The sequence below is a fragment of the Ctenopharyngodon idella genome, chromosome 9 (genome assembly GCF_019924925.1).
Source record: "Ctenopharyngodon idella isolate HZGC_01 chromosome 9, HZGC01, whole genome shotgun sequence".
In the NCBI taxonomy this organism is placed as follows: domain Eukaryota; kingdom Metazoa; phylum Chordata; class Actinopteri; order Cypriniformes; family Xenocyprididae; genus Ctenopharyngodon; species Ctenopharyngodon idella.
In genome coordinates this window covers 17,504,069-17,524,407 of record NC_067228.1, presented here as the reverse complement: position 1 = coordinate 17,524,407, position 20,339 = coordinate 17,504,069, and the positions used below count along the sequence as shown (strand labels likewise).

Sequence of the window (20,339 nt, the reverse complement as noted above, 5' to 3'; positions counted from 1 at the left end):
AGAGGGATTTATAAACGCTATAATAGTCTAAACAAAAATAATGACACTCATTAAAATGTTTAATTGCCATTGAATTCGAAATATATAGTGAAGGTAAAATAGGAGAACCATTTAGACTAAACTAATTTCGATGCAAAACAGACAAATCTATTCATGCAAATACAAATGTAATGCAATATATTTTAACACACTGTATTATATTAAACAAAACAAATCAACCCAACCCAACCAATTAATCAATAAATATTTGTTAAATTAATTTCCAAACACGCTTCTTTGTGCTACTCTCTTCACTTCAAAGGATATTGTGAAGGGCAATTTTTTAATGAATTGCATTTTTAACTTCCACGCCCAGTATTCCACAATCAAATTCGTGGAATATTTATATTCTACACATAACCGCGAAAACAGCTGCCTTTCTCAAAGAGCTTTGACTTCTTAAAAGTCCCGCCTTCTAGGAGCGTGCGAACGCCTTCCAGCCAATCACACAAAGAGGCGTGACCATATCAACCAATCCTATACCTCAGAGGCTCGGCCACGTCATGACGCAATTAGCTTTGCGACGCGTCCCCACTGACACTTTACAGGACAACATACCAGAAAACTGCATTAGCAAGGTCGAGAGTAGGACAATAACGTAGACTTTGTACTTTATGCTTGTCCAAAGGTCTTGTTTTCTTAACTACGGGCTCTTGCCTTTTGGAAACACCACGGGTCAAAAGCAGTAGGGTGCTTTGCACGTCCTAAGCGGCATTTTCGTGCGTGCAGTGGTAGCATTTAGCTTGTTTGGAAGTCATCATGGCTATGGTGGGGCTGAGAGCTTCTTACCACAGAATCCTCGACAGGATCGAGCATATGCTGCCGGCTAAACTGAGACCTGTTTATAACCACCCTGCAGGTAACACAAATGCTGTTAGTGTGGCAGCTTATTTGTCACTGATACTGATCCTGCTAACCTCTTGCAGTGGCGGCATACACTGAAGTGTGTCATATGACGGACGGTGCAGCCATAGAGACTGCTACCTGAGCAGGTGTTTTTGTCTTATTGGTCAAAAAACAGTCACCCCAATATTTAAAATAAACGTAATAATGAGCTTGGTAAACGAATAGAACAGAATTAGAACGTATATAATTAGTCTCCTTTGATGTAGATGTTGCCAAGTATAGAACTGATTTTTTATATATAGAAAATGTTGATTATATTTAAAAGGTGTTGAATTATAGCTGCTGTATAATATGTAGAAATGTTAATTTTTTGGATTCTTGCATGGAAACCATGGTGTATTGTTGACACTTTTCAGGATAAGATTTTTACAAGTAAAGCTTCAGATGAAACATTATTTTTGTTATGTCTGCAGTTTTTGTCTTGGTATACTTGTTATCACATTTTTATTTTTTTATGATATGGCACTTTCAATGATATGGGTACAAAATGGGGACTAAAATTTATTTAATACTATTAATATTTAATATTAATGCAATTATTATTACTTTTTATAAGTATTTATAAACATTTCACTTTTCATGTTTTAATTCATTTGATGTGTTTTCAAATTTTAAGACATGTCTAAATATAGTTTAAAATTCTTGTGTGATTGTAATTTTCCAGCTATTATTATTAAGTATTAGTATTATGACATGAATTGTGCACATATGATTTTAATTGTAGGTGTAATGAAAAAGGAGTTGTTGTTTTTTAACGTCATGGGTCACCAAAATGTGAAGTGCTTTGTGGAAGGTGCCCTTTACAAACAGAAATCATTCTCAGTAATATATTCTGTTATTGAATAACTAAATATATTTTCTGTTATAATAACCTCACATGATTTCTCTTAAGAGAGTCAATGTGTTTATAGAATAAATAGATATCAAATTACATGCATTGGGATAAACATAGGTTGACTGATAAGAAAGAAACTAAAAAAATAAATAAATAAACAAAAGAACTGTGTTGGCTTATAGCACAGCAAATTTTGACCTTTGACTCCCTCCCTTTGCTAGAGGGAGGAAGTCATATTAAGGGCTAGAGATGACTGATCTTTTATTAGATGATATTATTTTTTTTTTAATGCAGGTTGTTTTCTCAGGCCCAGTTTCACAGACAGGGCTTAGATTAAGCCAGGATTAGGCCTTAGTTAAATTAGGACATTCAAGTAGCTTTTATAAATGTCCCTTAGAAAAAACATTTTGAGACAAAACAATGCACTGACATATGTTAAGATATGTCAACAACAGCTCAAACATGCATTTTAGTCTGGGACTAGGCTTAAGCCTCGTCTGTGAATCCAGTGGCCTGTTGCACAAAGCCGGTTTCAGTTTCTACCCAGGTAAGTTCAAGATTAGTTTGAGCAAACTCTGGTTTTTCAGGTTTATGAAGGTGGATTGGTTTTTAGCGGGGTTTGTTGCTATGGTAACCTGACACTATACGGCTAACCTGCTCCGGAGCAGGTTTTATTCTGGGGTAGAGATCGCAAACCGAAACCCGACCAATCAGCTGTGAGTAAAGTGACATGTATCTGATGCAATACTCCTCCTGTATCTCTCGCTCCAAATTAAATCAGTTTATAGTGAAAACATTTTAGAGACAAAATTTCTCAACATTTGCTGTTAATTATTCATTATATTTATATTAAATAAATTAAAATTATGAATAATTCATGACATATTCATATAATTAGGCCAATTATATTAATTGACAATATTAAACTTTGCTTTTAAATTAAAATAAATATAATACATGCATAATATATAGGCCTAAAGCTTTTAAACAGATTAAGCTTACATGTGTTCTTTTGAGCTCTTTGTGAAACTATATTAATTATTTGGTCTGTTTGTTTGATTCACATGCATTGATATAGTCAGATATTTTCTTTCAGCTGCCTTCTCAAACTTTCACTGCAGCGGCAGTGTTTATTCCTGCTTTGTAAATGCGTTTTATTTCATATTTTTCATAACGATCTCTTAATCTTCGGAAGTGACATGAATTGCGCGGCTCTCTCGCGAGAAGTGAATCAAACTGACGTTCTCCTTGTTCCGTGTGATTGGCTGTTTGCCGCACGTGTCAGACTTTCAGGTGCACGCGCTTTGCAAACTCTGGATTAAACCTGAGTTGACAGAGAAAGTTTATACCGAGCGTTGTGCAACAGATGAACCTGATCTAAACCAGGTTGGATTTATCTGGATTTGTCAACTGCAAACCTACTCTGAAACTCAGAGTTTGTTCATCTAGCTTCATGCAACAGGCCACAGAGGTCCATGTTCTAAAACAGATCTGTTTTGTTAAGTAGATCACTGATGGCATGGCACAAACTCCAGTGTAAGCTGATGAGTGTATTTTAGTCTTACTGAATGTTCAGATATTCAGTGTTTACAGATAATAGTCCATAATCGGTGAAACATTTGTATTATCAGCCATTGTACATTGTATTTCTTATTGAAAATCAATTTAAGTCTGAGATTTGTGGTACACGTGCTCACAACACAGAGCCACAGGGATGCAGGTTCGAGTCTGTCCCGATCCCAGTCCCCCTGCCCCTTCCTCCAATTTCCTATACTGTAAATAAAGAAAAAAATCTATTTACATTTACCTTTATGTTTTGGAAGGAAATTGCGTACCAAAACACAGCCACAAAGTGCCTGTATGGAAAGATCAAGTATTAGTACCTTTTGTTTTGTGTTACAATTACACACATTCTCTGTGAACATTTGACCTGTGAACCATGAGTTTAACTCTATTGATTTGCTCTTTGTTTAGGTCCAAAGACTGTGTTTTTCTGGGCTCCAATGTTTAAATGGGTAAGATTAATAACATACAGCATCTGGATGTTCTTTTGTATATGTATACTTATAGTTTCACTTATTATTCACCTGTAATTTCACACAGGGCCTGGTCATGGCTGGCTTAGCAGACATGGCACGTCCAGCAGAGAAACTCAGTACCTCCCAATCTTTTGTGCTGACAGCCACAGGTATACATCACAACTCTTTTTAAAATCTGAACATTTTGAAGATCCAAATCTCTGTCACTCTGTTTTTCAGGTCTTATTTGGTCCAGATATTCCCTGGTTATTATCCCAAAGAACTGGAATCTATTTGCTGTAAACTTCTTTGTAGGAGGTGCAGGAGGATCACAGCTCTACAGAATATGGAAGTGAGTACACTCATTCACTCATAGAATACATTCAGGATTGTGCAATGTCAAATCAATTCGGCAAAAGCGGAATTTTAGACTGTCTTGCGTAGTAGCCATCTGCTGTCATGTCTTTCACAACAGCTACATGTGATCCAGTTCTGGATCAGTCGATGGCTGTGATAGATCAACACAGGGAAACTTAAGTAGGACACAGAGACATCAGTTATGTAGATGTATCTATGTAGATGTAATAAAAGAGCTTATAAAAGGAATCAATTGTATTGTCTAATTAAATGTATGACAATACCTAAAATGGGCTAAAATGGTAATTTAAAGGGGTTATATAATATTTTTCCTCCCTTGGTGTATTCTTATTTTTTATTAATCAAGTTTTTTGCACCCAAACACTCGGAATTTAATTTGTTAGGCAATTTTCCACCTCTCTAAATTAAATGAGATGCATTGTTGCTGTTGTGTCTTTAAAAAACAAACATTCTGGTCTAAAACTCTTCCCTCATTTTATCTGCTGTAAACTCAAAGCTTGTTTTTTGGTTATCTACACTTTAACAAGATTTTCAATAGTAGCAATAAAGCAGACAGGGTCTTCCAGCATATTGTGCAATTTAGGTGTGTGATTAAGGTGGGAGATTTTCAGTATATGAGCTCTTTTTATTCCCCACAGGTATAACAGGGAACAGAAGGCAAAGGAAAAAGAAGCACAGGCTTGATACCAGTGCTGTGTAAAGTGCATCCAGAGGACCGAAAGGGACTGTCCTCAACTGGTACCCCAGAAACTTCCCCTCCAATCACCAGTCATCCAGTAGAGCCTCCAGACACTTTCTTCTTGAATAGAGATCATCAGATTGTTTGAGTTCAGGTCATTGTCCAGTGCCACTAGTACCTATAGCAACAATTATTACGGTTGTTAAAAACGCACAAAATGTTACATATTCATATTAGTATGATTGTGCATTCTTGTTTGAAATGCATCTTGATAAAGGTGCTTTCCATCCAACATGAGTTACCATCATAATTCTTACTATCGAGTGAATTTCTTCACTCAGCCTCTGTCATGCTATTAACGGAATGTCTCCAAATAAATTTTAGAAAAGTCTTTCATTATTTGTATTTCTTAGGAAATATTTATTAAACAGCTGTAATACTTTTTTATTATTTTATTTTGATTCCACAGTCATATCCATAACATGAAATTGTTTTAGTTGAAACTCATACATTATGAAAAATAACCTGAACTGCATTGTAATATTGGAATTTTTTAATTAACTTAAAAATAAAGTAACATTAAAGTCAGATTTACTAAAAGCGCCTTGCTCTTACAATCTAGTGTGCTGTTAGATGTTCACATGCATTAATCTCTCTAGTTATTCACCTGTCTTGCATTATAAATAAAGTATAACCTTTTACTCGTTATTGGCAAGAAATGAGTATCAGAATATAGTACTACTCATACATTTTCTGCTATGTTAATTCTGCTCATGTTATGCAAATTTTGTGTATGCTTGCAATGCAAGATGCTACTACATTTTGCCAGAATAAGCAGCATACAACCAGAGCACATAAATCCCACAATAAAAAGCATGTAACTTTACCATTTCATTTTCAGTGACGCATATGAACTGGAGGTGTTATCAACTGTGATTTTTCACACATGATTTCTGACTCTTTAGAAGCCAAATTTATTTTAATAAACCATTTCCCAGATGATATTTAAACACCACTTCCTGAATTAAAAATGTGGTAAGGTCACATTTGATAACAATCTTGCATACTGCTATTTGAAATGCTTGCTGTTTCACATATGTCAAAACTAAAATAGCAAGAAGTATATCTTTTCGTGACCGTACACTGCTGACCCCGTGTGGTACTACAATAAACTGCATTGTGTTCAGTAGAATGAGAATGAGATCTACGTCCACAATGCCTCGCTTACATTTAATTTGCACATATAACCGTGTTGGGGGTAATGCATTACAAGTAACTTGAGTTACGTAATCAGATTACTCTTTCAAGTAACTAGTAAACGCATTACTTTTTCAATTTACAACAAAATATCTGAGTTACTTTTTCACATTTATTGACTGACAGCTCTCCTGTCCTCACGTTGAGAGGAATAAAGTGCAGAGGTCTTGTGTGCGCTGTAAAACATGATAGTTATTGTAGTTCTAGACTAAATGTGAACATGCATTTTACTCATCTCACTTGCACGAAAACATTCAGTGTTCCTCAAAATGAATAAAACAGTGAAATTCAATCTCAGAATTTTATGCAAACCTGTAATGATTAAATATATTAAATTACACAAATATACTTTATGTATTTATTCTCACTTTATTAGCCAATTTCTTTGCTGGTGACCTTCAATGATCTAATTCAACAATACTAATAAGCAAAAATTACTTTATATTAGATTTAGAAATAAGAGTGTTGAACTTCCTTCTCCTGTATCCTATTCTTCTTTATTCCAGAATGGCAGCACAGCTGAGAGGTTTGTTTGAGCTGCGCCCTCTACTGTACAGATGTTAATATGCATTTCCTTCAGCCTGAGGCTTATTCATTTCACTTTTGGTGTGAAAGGGTCTTAACATTTGCCAAAAATAGGGCGACTAATCGTTTGCAAAATAAAAGTCTGTGTTTACGTAATATATGTGTGTGTTCTGTGTATAATAATTATGTATATATAAATACACACACATGTATATATTTAAGAAAAATGTTATATTTATATATAAATATTTATATTTATATATAATAAAAAATTATATAAATATATATATGTATTTATACATGCATATATTTCTTAAATTTATACATGTATGTGTGTGTATTTATCACACATATATATTACATAAACACACACTTTTATTTGGCAAACGATTAGTCGCGATTAATCGTTGTGCAGCCCTAGCCAAAAATAGAACTTTTTTGTTATTAAAAAACAAACAAGCAAGCCCTGCCCAGATGAGAAAAAGTAACGCAAAAGTAACACAACGCATTACTTTCCATAAAAAGTAACTAAGTAACGCAATTAGTTACTTTTTTAGGGAGTAACGCAATATTGTAATGCATTACTTTTAAAAGTAACTTTCCCCAACCCCAACACTGCATATAACATTGCTTTAAAAACAATGCACTCTATTTATTGCTAGTTTTAATGCCCGTGGTCATCATAAATAATAAGCAACCCCTTACAGAATTGTAGTAAAATAATTCCACAACGTTGCTCATCATTTTACAAAATAAATAAATAAATAAATGTTACAACAGTGACAGTAATTTATTAATTTGTGTCAGGAGTGCACATCAATCATTCTGAGTCAAACTGGTATTTACCATTTCACATAAAAAGAGAACACGTACCTATTCATTTGCACCCGCTTCCATTTATTATGTCTGGAATGGATTTGCGCCAAGTCTGAATGTCATCATGGTGACGTCGGCGCATTCAACCAATCAGAGACAGCTATAGTTTTTTTTTTTTTTTTTTTTTAAGCTACAGGAAAGAGGTACTCAATAATAATGCTGTATGCTGTCTTCACGTGCTCTCGGAAATACGAGTTTCCTGGATTAAAAAAAATGCAAATTGTTTACATTGAAACTAAATTATTTAATATTAACGAACAACACATTGTTTTTGGTCCTTGTCAGTAAAGAAAAATAAAAATCCCACCACCAAGAGTTAATCTGTGAATTGGCGCATGCAAAATTGCGAAACAAAAGGACGGATTTGGGATTAAAATGCAAATTTTGGAATGCTGAATGAATGTTAAACCTGGAGGTTTAATACTGAGCAACCTCAGTGACGTGTGCAGCCCACATGAGACCACCGGAGGTAGAACAACACAAACATCCTTAGATACAACGTATAAATGAATATGTATAAACGGAATCAACATGCAAATTAATGATTGCTTATTATTTCCTATTGAAGCGCAATATGTAACCACATTAAATCATGGTTATTATCCGTTTACCGTTTTATTCCTGTATACAACTGGGGCGGAAACGATTATGCGTGATTGAGTGTTAGCAAACGCATCTCGACGTGCAGCCACTGCTGGTTGTCCTCTAATCTGGCCTGCTGTAGTCTGCTTCAGTGACTCGGTTATTTCGTTCATTTTTGACTGACTGTTGGTCATGATGTTGCCGTCATAATGGATAAAAACAAAGCAGTCAACATCAGCAGCACGCCAGTACTGGTGCAACAGTGCAGTAGGTGAGTGAATAATGCTACGTTCGATCACAGAATCGAGAATATGCAATTACACGAGTTAGATCCTTACGTTATTGTGTGCATGCTTTAACAGCATCCCTGATTCGGTCATGCACCAAAATAAAGTTGATATGAGATTTGGCGTTTCAGACTCTAAAGGCTAAGTTGTGTGGCATTGTGGCAAAAATGGGTTTGTTTTGCAATGCACTAGAATGTAGAAGGACACATATCCTAGATTCATTGTCTTAATTCACCTTGATTTATTGTAACGCATAAATGCTACGTGCTGGACAGTGTCTGAAGCAAGACGGAAACTGTCTACAAATTACAAAACGAAGAGAAAAAACAGTTAGTGCCTCACATACCAAAATTTCAGTAGTTTATACATTACCAGTAAAATTGTACGGTTCTCTGTACCATAGCAAAATTTATTTTATTTATTTGAATATTTTTTAACTATTAGAAATTAGAAAAAAATATTAAATAAATGAAATGAGTTAATTATTAATGCTATTATTAAGTGAATAATACATTAAAATATTAGCATGTAGCCTGCAAATATTGCTCAGTTAAGTAAACATTGGATTAAAAGTTCAAATGAAAATTTAGTAATAAAATTAAAAGCAAAGAGACACAGTACGTTTTTTTTTTCTTGTGGTGACGTCCCTTTGTTTCAAATATAGTTTTAAAGTAATAGTTTTTTATTGTAAAAAAAAAAAATAAATAATAATGAATGATTTAAGTAATACCTTCTGTGCTTTATTAGACAATTTTGAAGTAGAAGTAGTTTTGATATTTCAAAACACCGTTAATTACAATAACTAGCTGAAAAAACTATTGCTAAAAATAGAAAAAAAAGACTTGAGACTTGGACCTCAGGGACTTGTAAACATGTCTGTTTTAGACTGTATTGTAAATTTCTTTGTGTTTACTTTTGGGATCAATTTTTGTTAATCTTTAATGGGAGCTTTTAAAGTCTTTTAAAAAGAGTTTACGAGATTTTTTGGCCCTAAAGCCATTGTAAATATATTTGGATACAGCTGCTTACATGCTATTTTGATCTGTTTTATTTGCTTAGCATGCAAATAATGGCCAGCCATGACCCACTGTAGTGTTGGACAGAAGGATGACACAGAGAGGAAACCATGGAGAAATACTTTCCCAGATATGTCCCTTTCTTTACTCTGCTGGCACTGTTAGGATTCCTATTCCTGCTTTGGAATATCACCTCGTTGGAAGTGAGTAAAAGCCTCATCTTGTGTTTAAGGTTGTTATAAAGGTTTGTAAGTAGTGGAAAATTATCAAATGTCAATAAAATATAAAATAAAATAAATGCTACAAACAAGAATTCATCTTATTTACTGTTCCAGTGACTGATAAAACACAGCTCTGTCATTCGCTGGTCAAAACACTCATAACAACATTTGAGCTTTATTTACATAAAATGTTAATATTATAATAATAAGACATGCACGTATAAAGCCACATTACCAACTTTGATGACACTATGTTTAGTTATTTTAAAAAAATACAAGGTTTTTCATGGCGATATGTAAATTTGTCATCACCAACAACATCATATACTGTAGCTAACTATATGACTTTATTGTGTTCATACCTGACTTAAAGGAATAGTTAACTTTCAAATAAAAATTTCCTGATAATTTACTCACCCCCATGTCATCCAAGATGTCCATGTCCTTCTTTCTTCAGTCGAAAAGAAATTAAGGTTTTTAATGAAAACATTCCAGGATTATTCTCCTTATAGTGGACTTCAATGGCCTCCAAATGGTTGAAGGTCAAAATTACAGTTTCAGTGCAGCTTCAAAAGGCTTTAAACGATACCAGACGGGGAATAAGGGTCTTATCTAGCGAAATGATTGGTCATTTTCTAAAAAAAAAAAATCAAAATGTATATGCTTTATAGGCACAAATGATCGCATCACAAAAGCTTACGCTAAATGTCCTACGCCTTCCCTATTCAACTTACGGAAAAAGCGGAACTGGCGCCGCGTTCGTTCCATAAGTTGAATAAGGAAGGCATAGGACATTCAGCGTAAGCTTTTTGAAGAATACGGAATCGCGTTCTGGTGGAAGCACTTGTGATGCGATCATTTGTGCCTATAAAGCATATACATTTTGATTTTTTTTTTTTTTTTTTTTTCGTTAGATAAGACCCTTATTCCTCGTCTGGTATTGTTTAAAGCCCTTTGAAGCTGCACTGAAACTGTAATTTTGACCTTCAACCGTTTGGAGGCCATTGAAGTCCACTATATGGAGAATAATCCTGGAATGTTTTCATCAAAAACCTTAATTTCTTTTCGACTGAAGAAAGTAGGACATGGACATCTTGGATGACATGGGGGTGAGTAAATTATCAGGAAATTTTTATTTGAAAGTGGACTAATCCTTTAAGCTCAAGTTTCACATTAAATGTGTGTGCTACTTTTAATATCCAGGTTTAATATGCCATTTGAAGCAATGCATGTTTGTGCAGTTTAGTGCTCAGTGGTGTACTGTGCCGTGGCAAAAAAAAAAAAAAAAGTTGGGAAATATGGCACTACAGTACTTTTATCAGGATTTAAAAAATAATTTAATTTGTAAGGGAGAGGATCTAGTTCAACAATAGTGTCTAGTTGCTGAACAATACATCAGTAACTATCCATCTAATTTTGTAATCTGTAAGTAATAGTTCATATTTCCTTTCTTTGTGCAAGACTTCTTTTATTCTTTTCTAGCTGACTACCTAGATAATACTACAATTTAGTTGTTTGTGGTCACATAATAGGATGTACGGCAACACAATTCATGTTATTTTGTCAATGTAAATATAGCATAATACATGCATTATTTTAATATCTCATGGTGATGCACTTATTTTCAAAGGGCAACAATAAGCCAACACAATTTGTGTTGTAAACTCTGAAAGACTTTCCCATGCTTCTCTATTGAATGAGTTTCACATTGAAGCTTCTGTGTTTTTGTCTCCTGCAGAGCTGGAACTGTCAGACAGTGTCTTCTTTTTATCAGCTTCAAAACAGCATCCAGTCAGTCTTGAAGACCTCTGAATTTTTTCTGCCTGTGGAGTTCAACTACTCATTCTGCGCCCACCTCGGCCAGGAGCCCTCTGGAGAGGAAGCCAGGGAGGAGAGCTATATTCTCAAATCCATCGCCTGGCCAGAGCCATCGATCCTAGGACTGCCGTTGCGTCAAAGTACTGATCCTGCACAGAGCTATTACAGTATCCAAGACCCTGGAGAGCTGCAGATTGGTGGGCAGCTGGTAGTGAAAGTACAGATGCACAACTTTTTGGGCCAGCCCAAAAAACACGGAGGAGACTTCCTAGTAGCGCGACTTCACACACCAGAGCTGGCGGCAGGTGTGGCGGGGCAGGTACACGACCACAACAATGGAAACTACACTGTATTTTTCCCACTGCTATGGGCAGGTGTTGTGCAGGTGGAGCTGATCATGATTCACTCCAGCGAGGCCGTGATGGTCCTCAGGCGACTGAGAGAGGAGCAATCAGACCGGGTGTTCTTCAAGAGCCTCTTCCGCTCAGGGTACCTCTCTGAGACAACTTTGTGTAATTTGTGCCTGCCGGTCAAACAGCAGCCGCTTTGCAACTACACAGACCCACAGACCGGAGAACCCTGGTTCTGTTATAAGCCCAAGATGTTGGACTGTGATACACGGATCAACCACTCAAAAGGGGGGTATAAGAAACACCTTCTCACTGTTTATGAGTCGCAGTTCTTCCAAAGGTGAGTGAGAAGTTAACTACAGCAATACCGTTTTTTGCTTTTTATTGGCCAATGCAGATATTTACTGTGCTCAGAATGCTGATATATGTGACCCTGGACCACAAAACCAGTCATAAGTTGCATAGGTATATTTGTAGCAATAGCCAACAATACATTGTATGGGTCAAAATTATCGATTTTTCTTTTATGCCAAAAGTCATTATGATATTAAGTAAAGATCATGTTCCATAAAGATATTTTGTAAATTTCCTACAGTAAATATATCATACATTTATTTTTGTAAGTAATATGCGTTCATTTGGACAACTTTAAAGGCGATTTTCTCAATATTTTGAATTTTTTTGCACCCTCAGATTCCAGATTTTAAAATAGTTGTATCTTGGCCAAATATTGTCCTATCCTATTCTATATATGTCCTATCCTAACAAACCATACATCAATGGAAAGCTTATGAATTCAACTTTCAGATGATGTATAAATCTCAATTTTAAAAAAATGGACCCTTATTACTGGTTTTGTGGTCCAGGGTCACATATTATAAATACTTCAGTTTGATGATGAAAGTGCACCTTTTTTCTACATTCTTCATGAATGACACTTTAATTTTGTTTTGTTCTAGTGGAATAAATATCAAAATCCCAATACATCCTGCAGGGGTGGAAAATGTGACTGTTTTACCTGCTTCTAAAGGTAATGTGTGTGTCACAAGGAATATACATTACCGTTCAAAAATTTGGTTGGCAAGATTTTTTTAAACATTCAGCAAGTCTGCATTTATTTGAATCAAAAACAGTTCAGTCAGGACCACTCAATAAAACACACAGATTTTGTTGTTGTTGATTCATAACAATTGTCTTTGGCAGTATGGTTCCTTATGGGGTTTCTGTTTAGCAGTGAATTAAATATACCTGAGCCTGCGATTAACCTCACAAGGAAGTTTAACACAGAACACAGCCATATACAATAACTGAAACTGGCGTCAAAAGAAGGGGCGTTGGGTGGTTTTATTGCAAGCTTGGCTAAACTGAAGATTAAGTAATTGTGCTACATGTATTAGGGCTGGGCAGCATATCGAGTTTGTATGATGTATTAAAGGGTTAGTTCACCCAAAAATGAAAATTCTGTCATTAATTACTCACCCTCGTGCCGTTTTACACCCGTAAGACCTTTGTTGATCTTCGGAATACAAATTAAGATATTTTTGTTTAAATCCGATGGCTCCGTGAAGCCTACATAGGGAGCAATGATATTTCCTCTCAAGATCCATAAAGGTACTAAAAACATATTTAAATCAGTTCATGTAAGTACAGTGGTTCAATATTAATATTATAAAGCGACAAGAATATTTTTGGTGCGCCAAAAAAAAACAAAATAACGACTTACTTGGTGATGGCCGATTTCAAAACACTGCTTCATGAAGATTCGGAGCGTAATGAATCAGCGTGTCGAATCATGATTCGGATCGCGTGTCAAACCGCCAAACTGCTGAAATCATGTGATTTTGGCGCTCATAACTGCGGATTCGACACAAAAGATTCATAACACTCCAAAGCTTCCTGAAGCAGTGTTTTGAAATTGGCCATCACTAAATAATTCGTTATTTTGTTTTTTTGGCGCACCAAAAATATTCTCATAATATTGAACCACTGTACTCACATGAACTGATTTAAATATGCTTTTAGTACCTTTATGGATCTTGAGAGAGGAAATGTCATTGCTCCCTATGTAGGCCTCACGGAGCCAAAAATATCTCAATTTGCGTTCCGAAGATTAACGAAGGTCTTACGGGTCTGGAACGGCATGAGCGTGAGAAATAAATGACGGAATTTTCATTTTTGGGTGAACTAACCCTTTAATATATTTTTATAAACGATTTTGGATAAAGCAATACCATTTATATCGATATACAGTAGTTTGATATTGTGAGCACATTGAAAAATAGCAGAGGACACAGAGTGAGCTGCTGCAGGTAAAGTGCATAATCCAGTTTGTCCTAAACTTGAGACATGCTTTAGATTAAGAGCTTCAAAATATAGTTAACTCATATAGTTTAATGCGGCTTGCCCTGTCAGATGCTCTGACAGATATTTGTGCTGTTTATCATGTTTGAGATGTGCACTGTCATGTCAGTGCACTGCATAACATACATTTCACAGGTTCACCATCTGTAAATGTTAGAAAGTCATGCACATCTTTACATGAGGCTCGTCCACTTCTGACAGCAAAATGAAAGTGAGTCTCCACTAAACTTCAGAGACTTCATTGAACGTATGATCACTAAGCTGAGATGAAGTGAATGTGTTTCCCTGACCTCTTACCAGTTAACATTTAATATGTTCTTTTGCTTTTATTTAGGTTCATTTTTATTTTAGTGATTTTAACTTAAAAGCATTATTTTTGTTTTTGATTCTAATGTTGTTACAATATGATTTTAGCCTTTTTTGTGCATAATATATAGACCTTATGTAGCCCCGCCCCTTATGTATCCCCGGTTTGTATTTCCACAGCGAGCCTACATGGTTGTCTTCACTATATTTGTTGTCAACCTTTAATATGAACATTGTTTGTAGGATAACATTTGGCAGGATGTGAATTAACATTTTCTTTTTAAATAAATACAGCTTTTTTTTTTTATCCAAATAGAAAAAAGTAGAAAATACAGAGATGTATTTCGAATATCGCCATTCTGCCAAAAAATATCACCATATGATTTTTTTTTTTTTTTTTTTGTCCATGTCGGTCAGCCCTAACATGTATAAATATTCACCTTAGATAATGGAATAAAGATGAAACAGCTGATAGTCTGCTGATACCTGAGCTATGCCTACATGGCCTGCCTGTACTAATGCTTGTGCTTAATTAAAAACAGTAATATTGTGAAATATTATCATTTAATACATTTTAAAATGTAATTTAGCAGCCATTACTTCAGTCTTCTCTTCAGTGTCATATGATCCTTAGGAAATCATTCTAATATGCTGTTTTGGTGCTCAGGATACCTCAAACACTCACAACAAGCAATTGAATGCAGCAAAAGTAGGCGTTTATTTTAGACAAAAAAAAGAGTTCATTGAGGGATAGTAACTTAAAACCTTTGGGAGGGGGACGGGCCAAAATAACAAACAGAAAACCTCTAGTGCGGGCTATATATCTTTCCTAAATCAAAACTAAAAGCAAGATAAACATGTTCTTACCTCCCTGCTATTTTGTAAATGGGAGAAAAATACATTGTAAAATAAACTGGCACTCCAGTCAAGCCACTTCAACTCGCCCATATAATCAGCCGCAACTCTCACACTCTAATGAGCGTGGAGAACGAGAAGAACACAAACACACGTGTCCACACAACAGGGACATATGAGTAAAAACACAAAGCTACGTACAAGGACATGACAACAGTATTAACACGTTTAAATGATCAGCATTTTTTTTCTTCTAAAGTGGTCTTCTGCTCAGTTTGGAATAACTCAACATTTCCTCATTGTCACTTCTTTCTTCCCTTCTTTTTTCCAGTACGAATCAAAGGGATGCACCTTAAATTCACTCCTTCCGGGTACTACTACCAGGGATCATGGAGGCCATTGAGTGGTGTCGTTATGCGTCAGTTTAATGGCTCTTCAGTCATAACCCAGTGTCTTAGAGGGAAAATGCTGTACATGTATGGAGACTCCACTGTGCGACAGTGGTACGAGTATCTCATTGCCCACGTTCCAGGTCAGTAATATTTTTTTTAATATTTTTTCTCTGTGAGGATTGATCCAGGCCTTTTGAGTTGTCAAAAAAAAAAGCAAAATAGTTGCCACACAGTTGCCATCTTTGCAAGCACTTCGAGTTTGGGTTGCTTATAATGTGCATTTAAAAATGCAATATACAACAACCATCTTTCCAAATTTGTAATAATGTCATTTATTAATCCGTTTTCAACAAAAAGGAAGCTTTTTGGTCTCTTTGTGTTTTTTTGCTAAAATAAAAGCTCTATGGTTTAAGTTTGAAAGCAAAGAAATTAAGACAGCCCATGAATATTAGTGTTAGAATTTTACTGTTATTCTGTAAAATAAAATTATTATATTATTAAATGCACTATATATTTAATTTACAGTACAACAGAATTACTACTATAGTAATACATTTCTATTCTGGTTTAATTTTTATAATTGAATAAAATATAAATATTTTATTAATAATAATAATAATAATAATTAATATTATTATTAGCATTATATTGTTATTTTATTAGTAGTATTATGATATAGTCATATTGAATGGGTTCCATTAAAAACAACAGTGTGAAAGTAGAGAGATTTGTTTGTAGTCTATGGTGAGTTTTTCCTCATGCTAAAGTATTTTAAACATTTTCTTCCTGGGTGGGCATGAATCTTTTCTTTTCCTGTTTTATCTCAACATTATAGAGTTTAAAGAGTTCAACTTTCATAGCCCGAAGAATGTTGGCCCGTACATGGCTGTCGACAGCAACCACAACATACTGTTGAGATACCGCTGCCACGGGCCACCAATCCGCTTCACGTCCGTGTCCTCGGCTGAGATGCACTATATCTCAAATGAGCTGGACCGCTTACGAGGGGGCTCGGATACGGTGGTCATGATTAGCATCTGGTCACATTTCAGCACTTTCCCAGTGCAGGTGTACATACGACGCTTGCGCCACATTCGCAGGGCGGTGATCCGACTGCTGAACCGAGAACCAGCGACTTTGATCCTGATCCGCACGGCCAATCTCCAGAAACTGGACCCGGAGTCCAGCTTGTTCAACAGCGACTGGTTCTCTCAACAGCTTGACGCAGTGCTCCGAGCCATGTTTAAAGGTCTGAACATCCAGCTGGTGGACGCCTGGGAGATGACACTGGCCCACCACCACCCTCATCAGCTACACCCTCCACCTGACATTATATCAAATATGGTTAACTTCATCCTTTCCCACATCTGCCCGGTAAGGAGAAAAAAAAGGCGGGGCTAATGCAAGGCTAAATTTCTCAAGCAGTATTTGAGGGCAACTTTTAAAAAAAAAAGTTCTATTTTTGGCTTTAGTTCACCCTCATCCTTCATTCCAAACCTGTATGTCTTTCTTTATTCTGCAGAAAAAGAAAGCAAGTCATACAGGTTTGGAATGACATGAGGGTGAGTAAATAATAGAATTTTGAACGATCTCTTTAGGACAAGAACCAAGCCATCAACTCAAAGGCTGAAACTGTATAAAATTCAATTATATATAAATCAATTTGTAACAAAATTTAAAGAAATAAGTTGAGATGATTACAGAAAGTATATAAGTATTATGAACTATGAGTGCAAGAACATCTGTTTCTGTGCCTTGGTAAACAGTGATTGCATTAGCTGGTCATTATCTGTCTGTCTAGCTGACATGTTGGCCATATGTGGACATGTTGGCCATATGTGGTCATGTGATGTTTGGAATTTGACAAGTGTGAAAGAGCATACAGGTATGACAAGGGGTGTCTGCAGAGATATAGATTATACTTTGTTGCTTATCTTGTACTATTTATTTTGTCCATCATGCCTTTGATAAGTATTAATATAATTTATTCCATTCTGCATTTACCTCTGAATGATCCAAAAATGTATATACAGTATCTCACAGAAATTTGTAAATATTTTGTTATATATTTTCATGTGACAACACTGAAGAAATGACACTTTGCTACAATGTAAAGTAGTGAGTGTACAGCTTGTATAACAGTGTAAATTTGCTGTCCCCTCAAAATAACTCAACACACAGCCATTAATGTCTAAACCACTGGCCACAAAAGTGAGTACACCCCTAAGTGAAAATGTCCAAATTGGGCCCAATTAGCCATTTTCTCTCCCCGGTGTCATGTGACTCGTTAGTGTTACAAGGTCTCAGGTGTGAATGGGGAGCAGGTGTGTTAAATTTGGTGTTATCGCTCTCACTCTCTCATACTGGTCACTGGAAGTTCAACATGGCACCTCATGGCAAAGAACTCTCTGAGGATCTGAAAAAAAGAATTGTTGCTCTACATAAAGATGGCGTAGGCTATAAGAAGATTGCCAAGACCCTGAAACTGAGCTGCAGCACGGTGGCCAAGACCATACAGCGGTTTAACAGGACAGGTTCCACTCAGAACAGGCCTCGCCATGGTCGACCAAAGAAGTTGAGTGCACGTGCTCAGCATCATATCCAGAGGTTGTGTTTGGGAAATAGACGTATGAGTTCTGCCAGCATTGCTGCAGAGGTTGAAGGGTTGGGGGGTCAGCCTGTCAGTGCTCAGACCATACGCCGCATAAAATTGGTCTGCATGGCTGTCGTCCCAGAAGGAAGCTTCTTCTAAAGATAATGCACAAGAAAGCCCGCAAACAGTTTGCTGAAGACAAGCAGACTAAGGACATGGATTACTGGAACCATGTCCTGTGGTCTGATGAGACCAAGATAAACTTATTTGGTTCAGATGGTGTCAAGCGTGTGTGGCGGCAACCAGGTGAGGAGTACAAAGACAAGTGTGTCTTGCCTACAGTCAAGCATGGTGGTGGGAGTGTCATGGTCTGGGGCTGCATGAGTGCTGCCGGCACTGGGGAGCTACAGTTCATTGAGGGAACCATGAATGGCAACATGTACTGTGACATACTGAAGCAGAGCATGATCCCCTCCCTTCGGAGACTAGGCTGCAGGGCAGTATTCCAACATGATAACGACCCCAAACACACCTCCAAGATGACCACTGCCTTGCTAAAGAAGCTGAAGGTACCTAAACCCTATTGAGCATCTGTGGGGCATCCTCAAACGGAAGGTCGGAGGAGCACAAGGTCTCTAACATCCACCAGGCTCCGTGATGTCGTCATGGAGGAGTGGAAGAGGACTCCAGTGGCAACCTGTAAAGCTCTGGTGAACTCCATGCCCAAGAGGGTTAAGGCAGTGCTGGAAAATAATGGTGGCCACACAAAATATTGACACTTTGGGCCCAATTTGGACATTTTCACTTAGGGGTGTACTCACTTTTGTGGCCAGCGGTTTAGACATTAATGGCTGTGTACTGAGTTATTTTGAGGGGACAGCTAATTTATACGGTGATACAAGCTGCACACTCAGTACTTTACATTGTAGCAAAGTGTCATTTCTTCATTGTTGTCACATGAAAAGATATAATAATATATTTACAAAAATGTCCCTCACATTTTTGTAAATATTTTATTATATCTTTTCATGTACTCACTTCTGTGAGATACTGTAGTTGTATCATGTTGTATGTTGTATTTCATGTATTCAAATGCAATGTAAAATACATTTATACTCCAAATATGATTATTCAGATTTTCTTGGAAGAGTCAGTTAATGTGCCTTATTTAGCACTTTTTTTGTGTGTGTTCATTTGTACTATTCCATTTTTATGTGGTTTACAGCTGGAAAATTGGGTCTCTGAGCTTACTATTAAAGGGTGACGCATAACATGACAAGTCGGTATGAAACAGCGATTCTTTTTTTTTTTTTTTTTTTTTTTTCCCTATTTATTATCTTTTTTCCCTATTATGATGTACAAGTAAAACAGCTTCACTAATGATAAAAAATAGTAGGGCGGGACTTGATTTTGTCCATCTGTAATTGATTAGATTGATGTTATTTGCTATTGCTGTGATCTTATGCAAGTGACAGGTTGCTGGAGAGGACAGGTTATTTTCCCGCCCTTGTGCTGGTGAACACGTCATCAGAGATGTCATTGCGACATCTGAGAGAAAATTATTTTGTTTAAAGATTAAAGCTCTTAAAATTCCTCATCCATCATCCAGTGTTGATCATGACTCAAAAAAAAAAAAAATCCTTAAGCATCCATTTTTATTTTATTTTATTTTTTATGTTTACTCATGTGTAGAGGATAATCTCTCATCGTGCCTATTGAAAATAGTGGACTATTCTTAAAAATTGTTGGAAAACATTAGGGTTAAGAGTTTTAGGTTAGGGTTAAGTTAACTCTAACTGAAACTGACCTTAGCGGAAGTCTGAGAAAGAGGAAAAAAAATCTAACTGGCTATTTGAGAAATGAGAGTTGTACATGTGGATAAGAAATCTAAATTATTAAAAATGCATAAATTACTGTTGTAGTTTCATTTCCGTATTTCAATAACCTTGAGCTTATTTTGGTTAACAATTATATATTGGTAGTTATAAACTCATGTTTGATCCAGACATGAAAACTTACTATTTTCCAGACTTCCCCGTTTTCCG

At 36.1% G+C, this 20,339-nt stretch overlaps 2 protein-coding genes across 3 annotated transcripts; both read left to right on the top strand.

The window, feature by feature from the left end:
- Nucleotides 1-553: 553 nt before the first annotated feature.
- On the top strand, nucleotides 554-5,443 carry mpc2b (mitochondrial pyruvate carrier 2b). Its single transcript, XM_051906308.1, has 5 exons — nucleotides 554-898; nucleotides 3,755-3,795; nucleotides 3,884-3,968; nucleotides 4,039-4,150; nucleotides 4,815-5,443. The coding sequence occupies exons 1-5, from the start codon at nucleotides 799-801 to the stop codon at nucleotides 4,858-4,860; spliced, it is 384 nt and encodes a 127-aa protein (XP_051762268.1). The 5' UTR covers nucleotides 554-798; the 3' UTR covers nucleotides 4,861-5,443.
- Nucleotides 5,444-7,643: 2,200 nt separating this feature from the next.
- On the top strand, nucleotides 7,644-18,983 carry nxpe3 (neurexophilin and PC-esterase domain family, member 3). Of its 2 annotated transcripts, none has more exons than XM_051906302.1 (6): nucleotides 7,644-7,982; nucleotides 9,442-9,601; nucleotides 11,358-12,127; nucleotides 12,747-12,817; nucleotides 15,641-15,841; nucleotides 16,537-18,983. In XM_051906302.1, exons 2-6 carry the CDS (start codon nucleotides 9,509-9,511, stop codon nucleotides 17,100-17,102), a joined length of 1,701 nt encoding a protein of 566 aa, XP_051762262.1. In that variant the 5' UTR covers nucleotides 7,644-7,982; nucleotides 9,442-9,508; the 3' UTR covers nucleotides 17,103-18,983. The 2 variants fall into 2 exon arrangements, with proteins under 2 accessions (XP_051762262.1, XP_051762261.1); XM_051906301.1 differs by having other exon boundaries at nucleotides 7,646-8,366.
- Nucleotides 18,984-20,339: the final 1,356 nt, after the last annotated feature.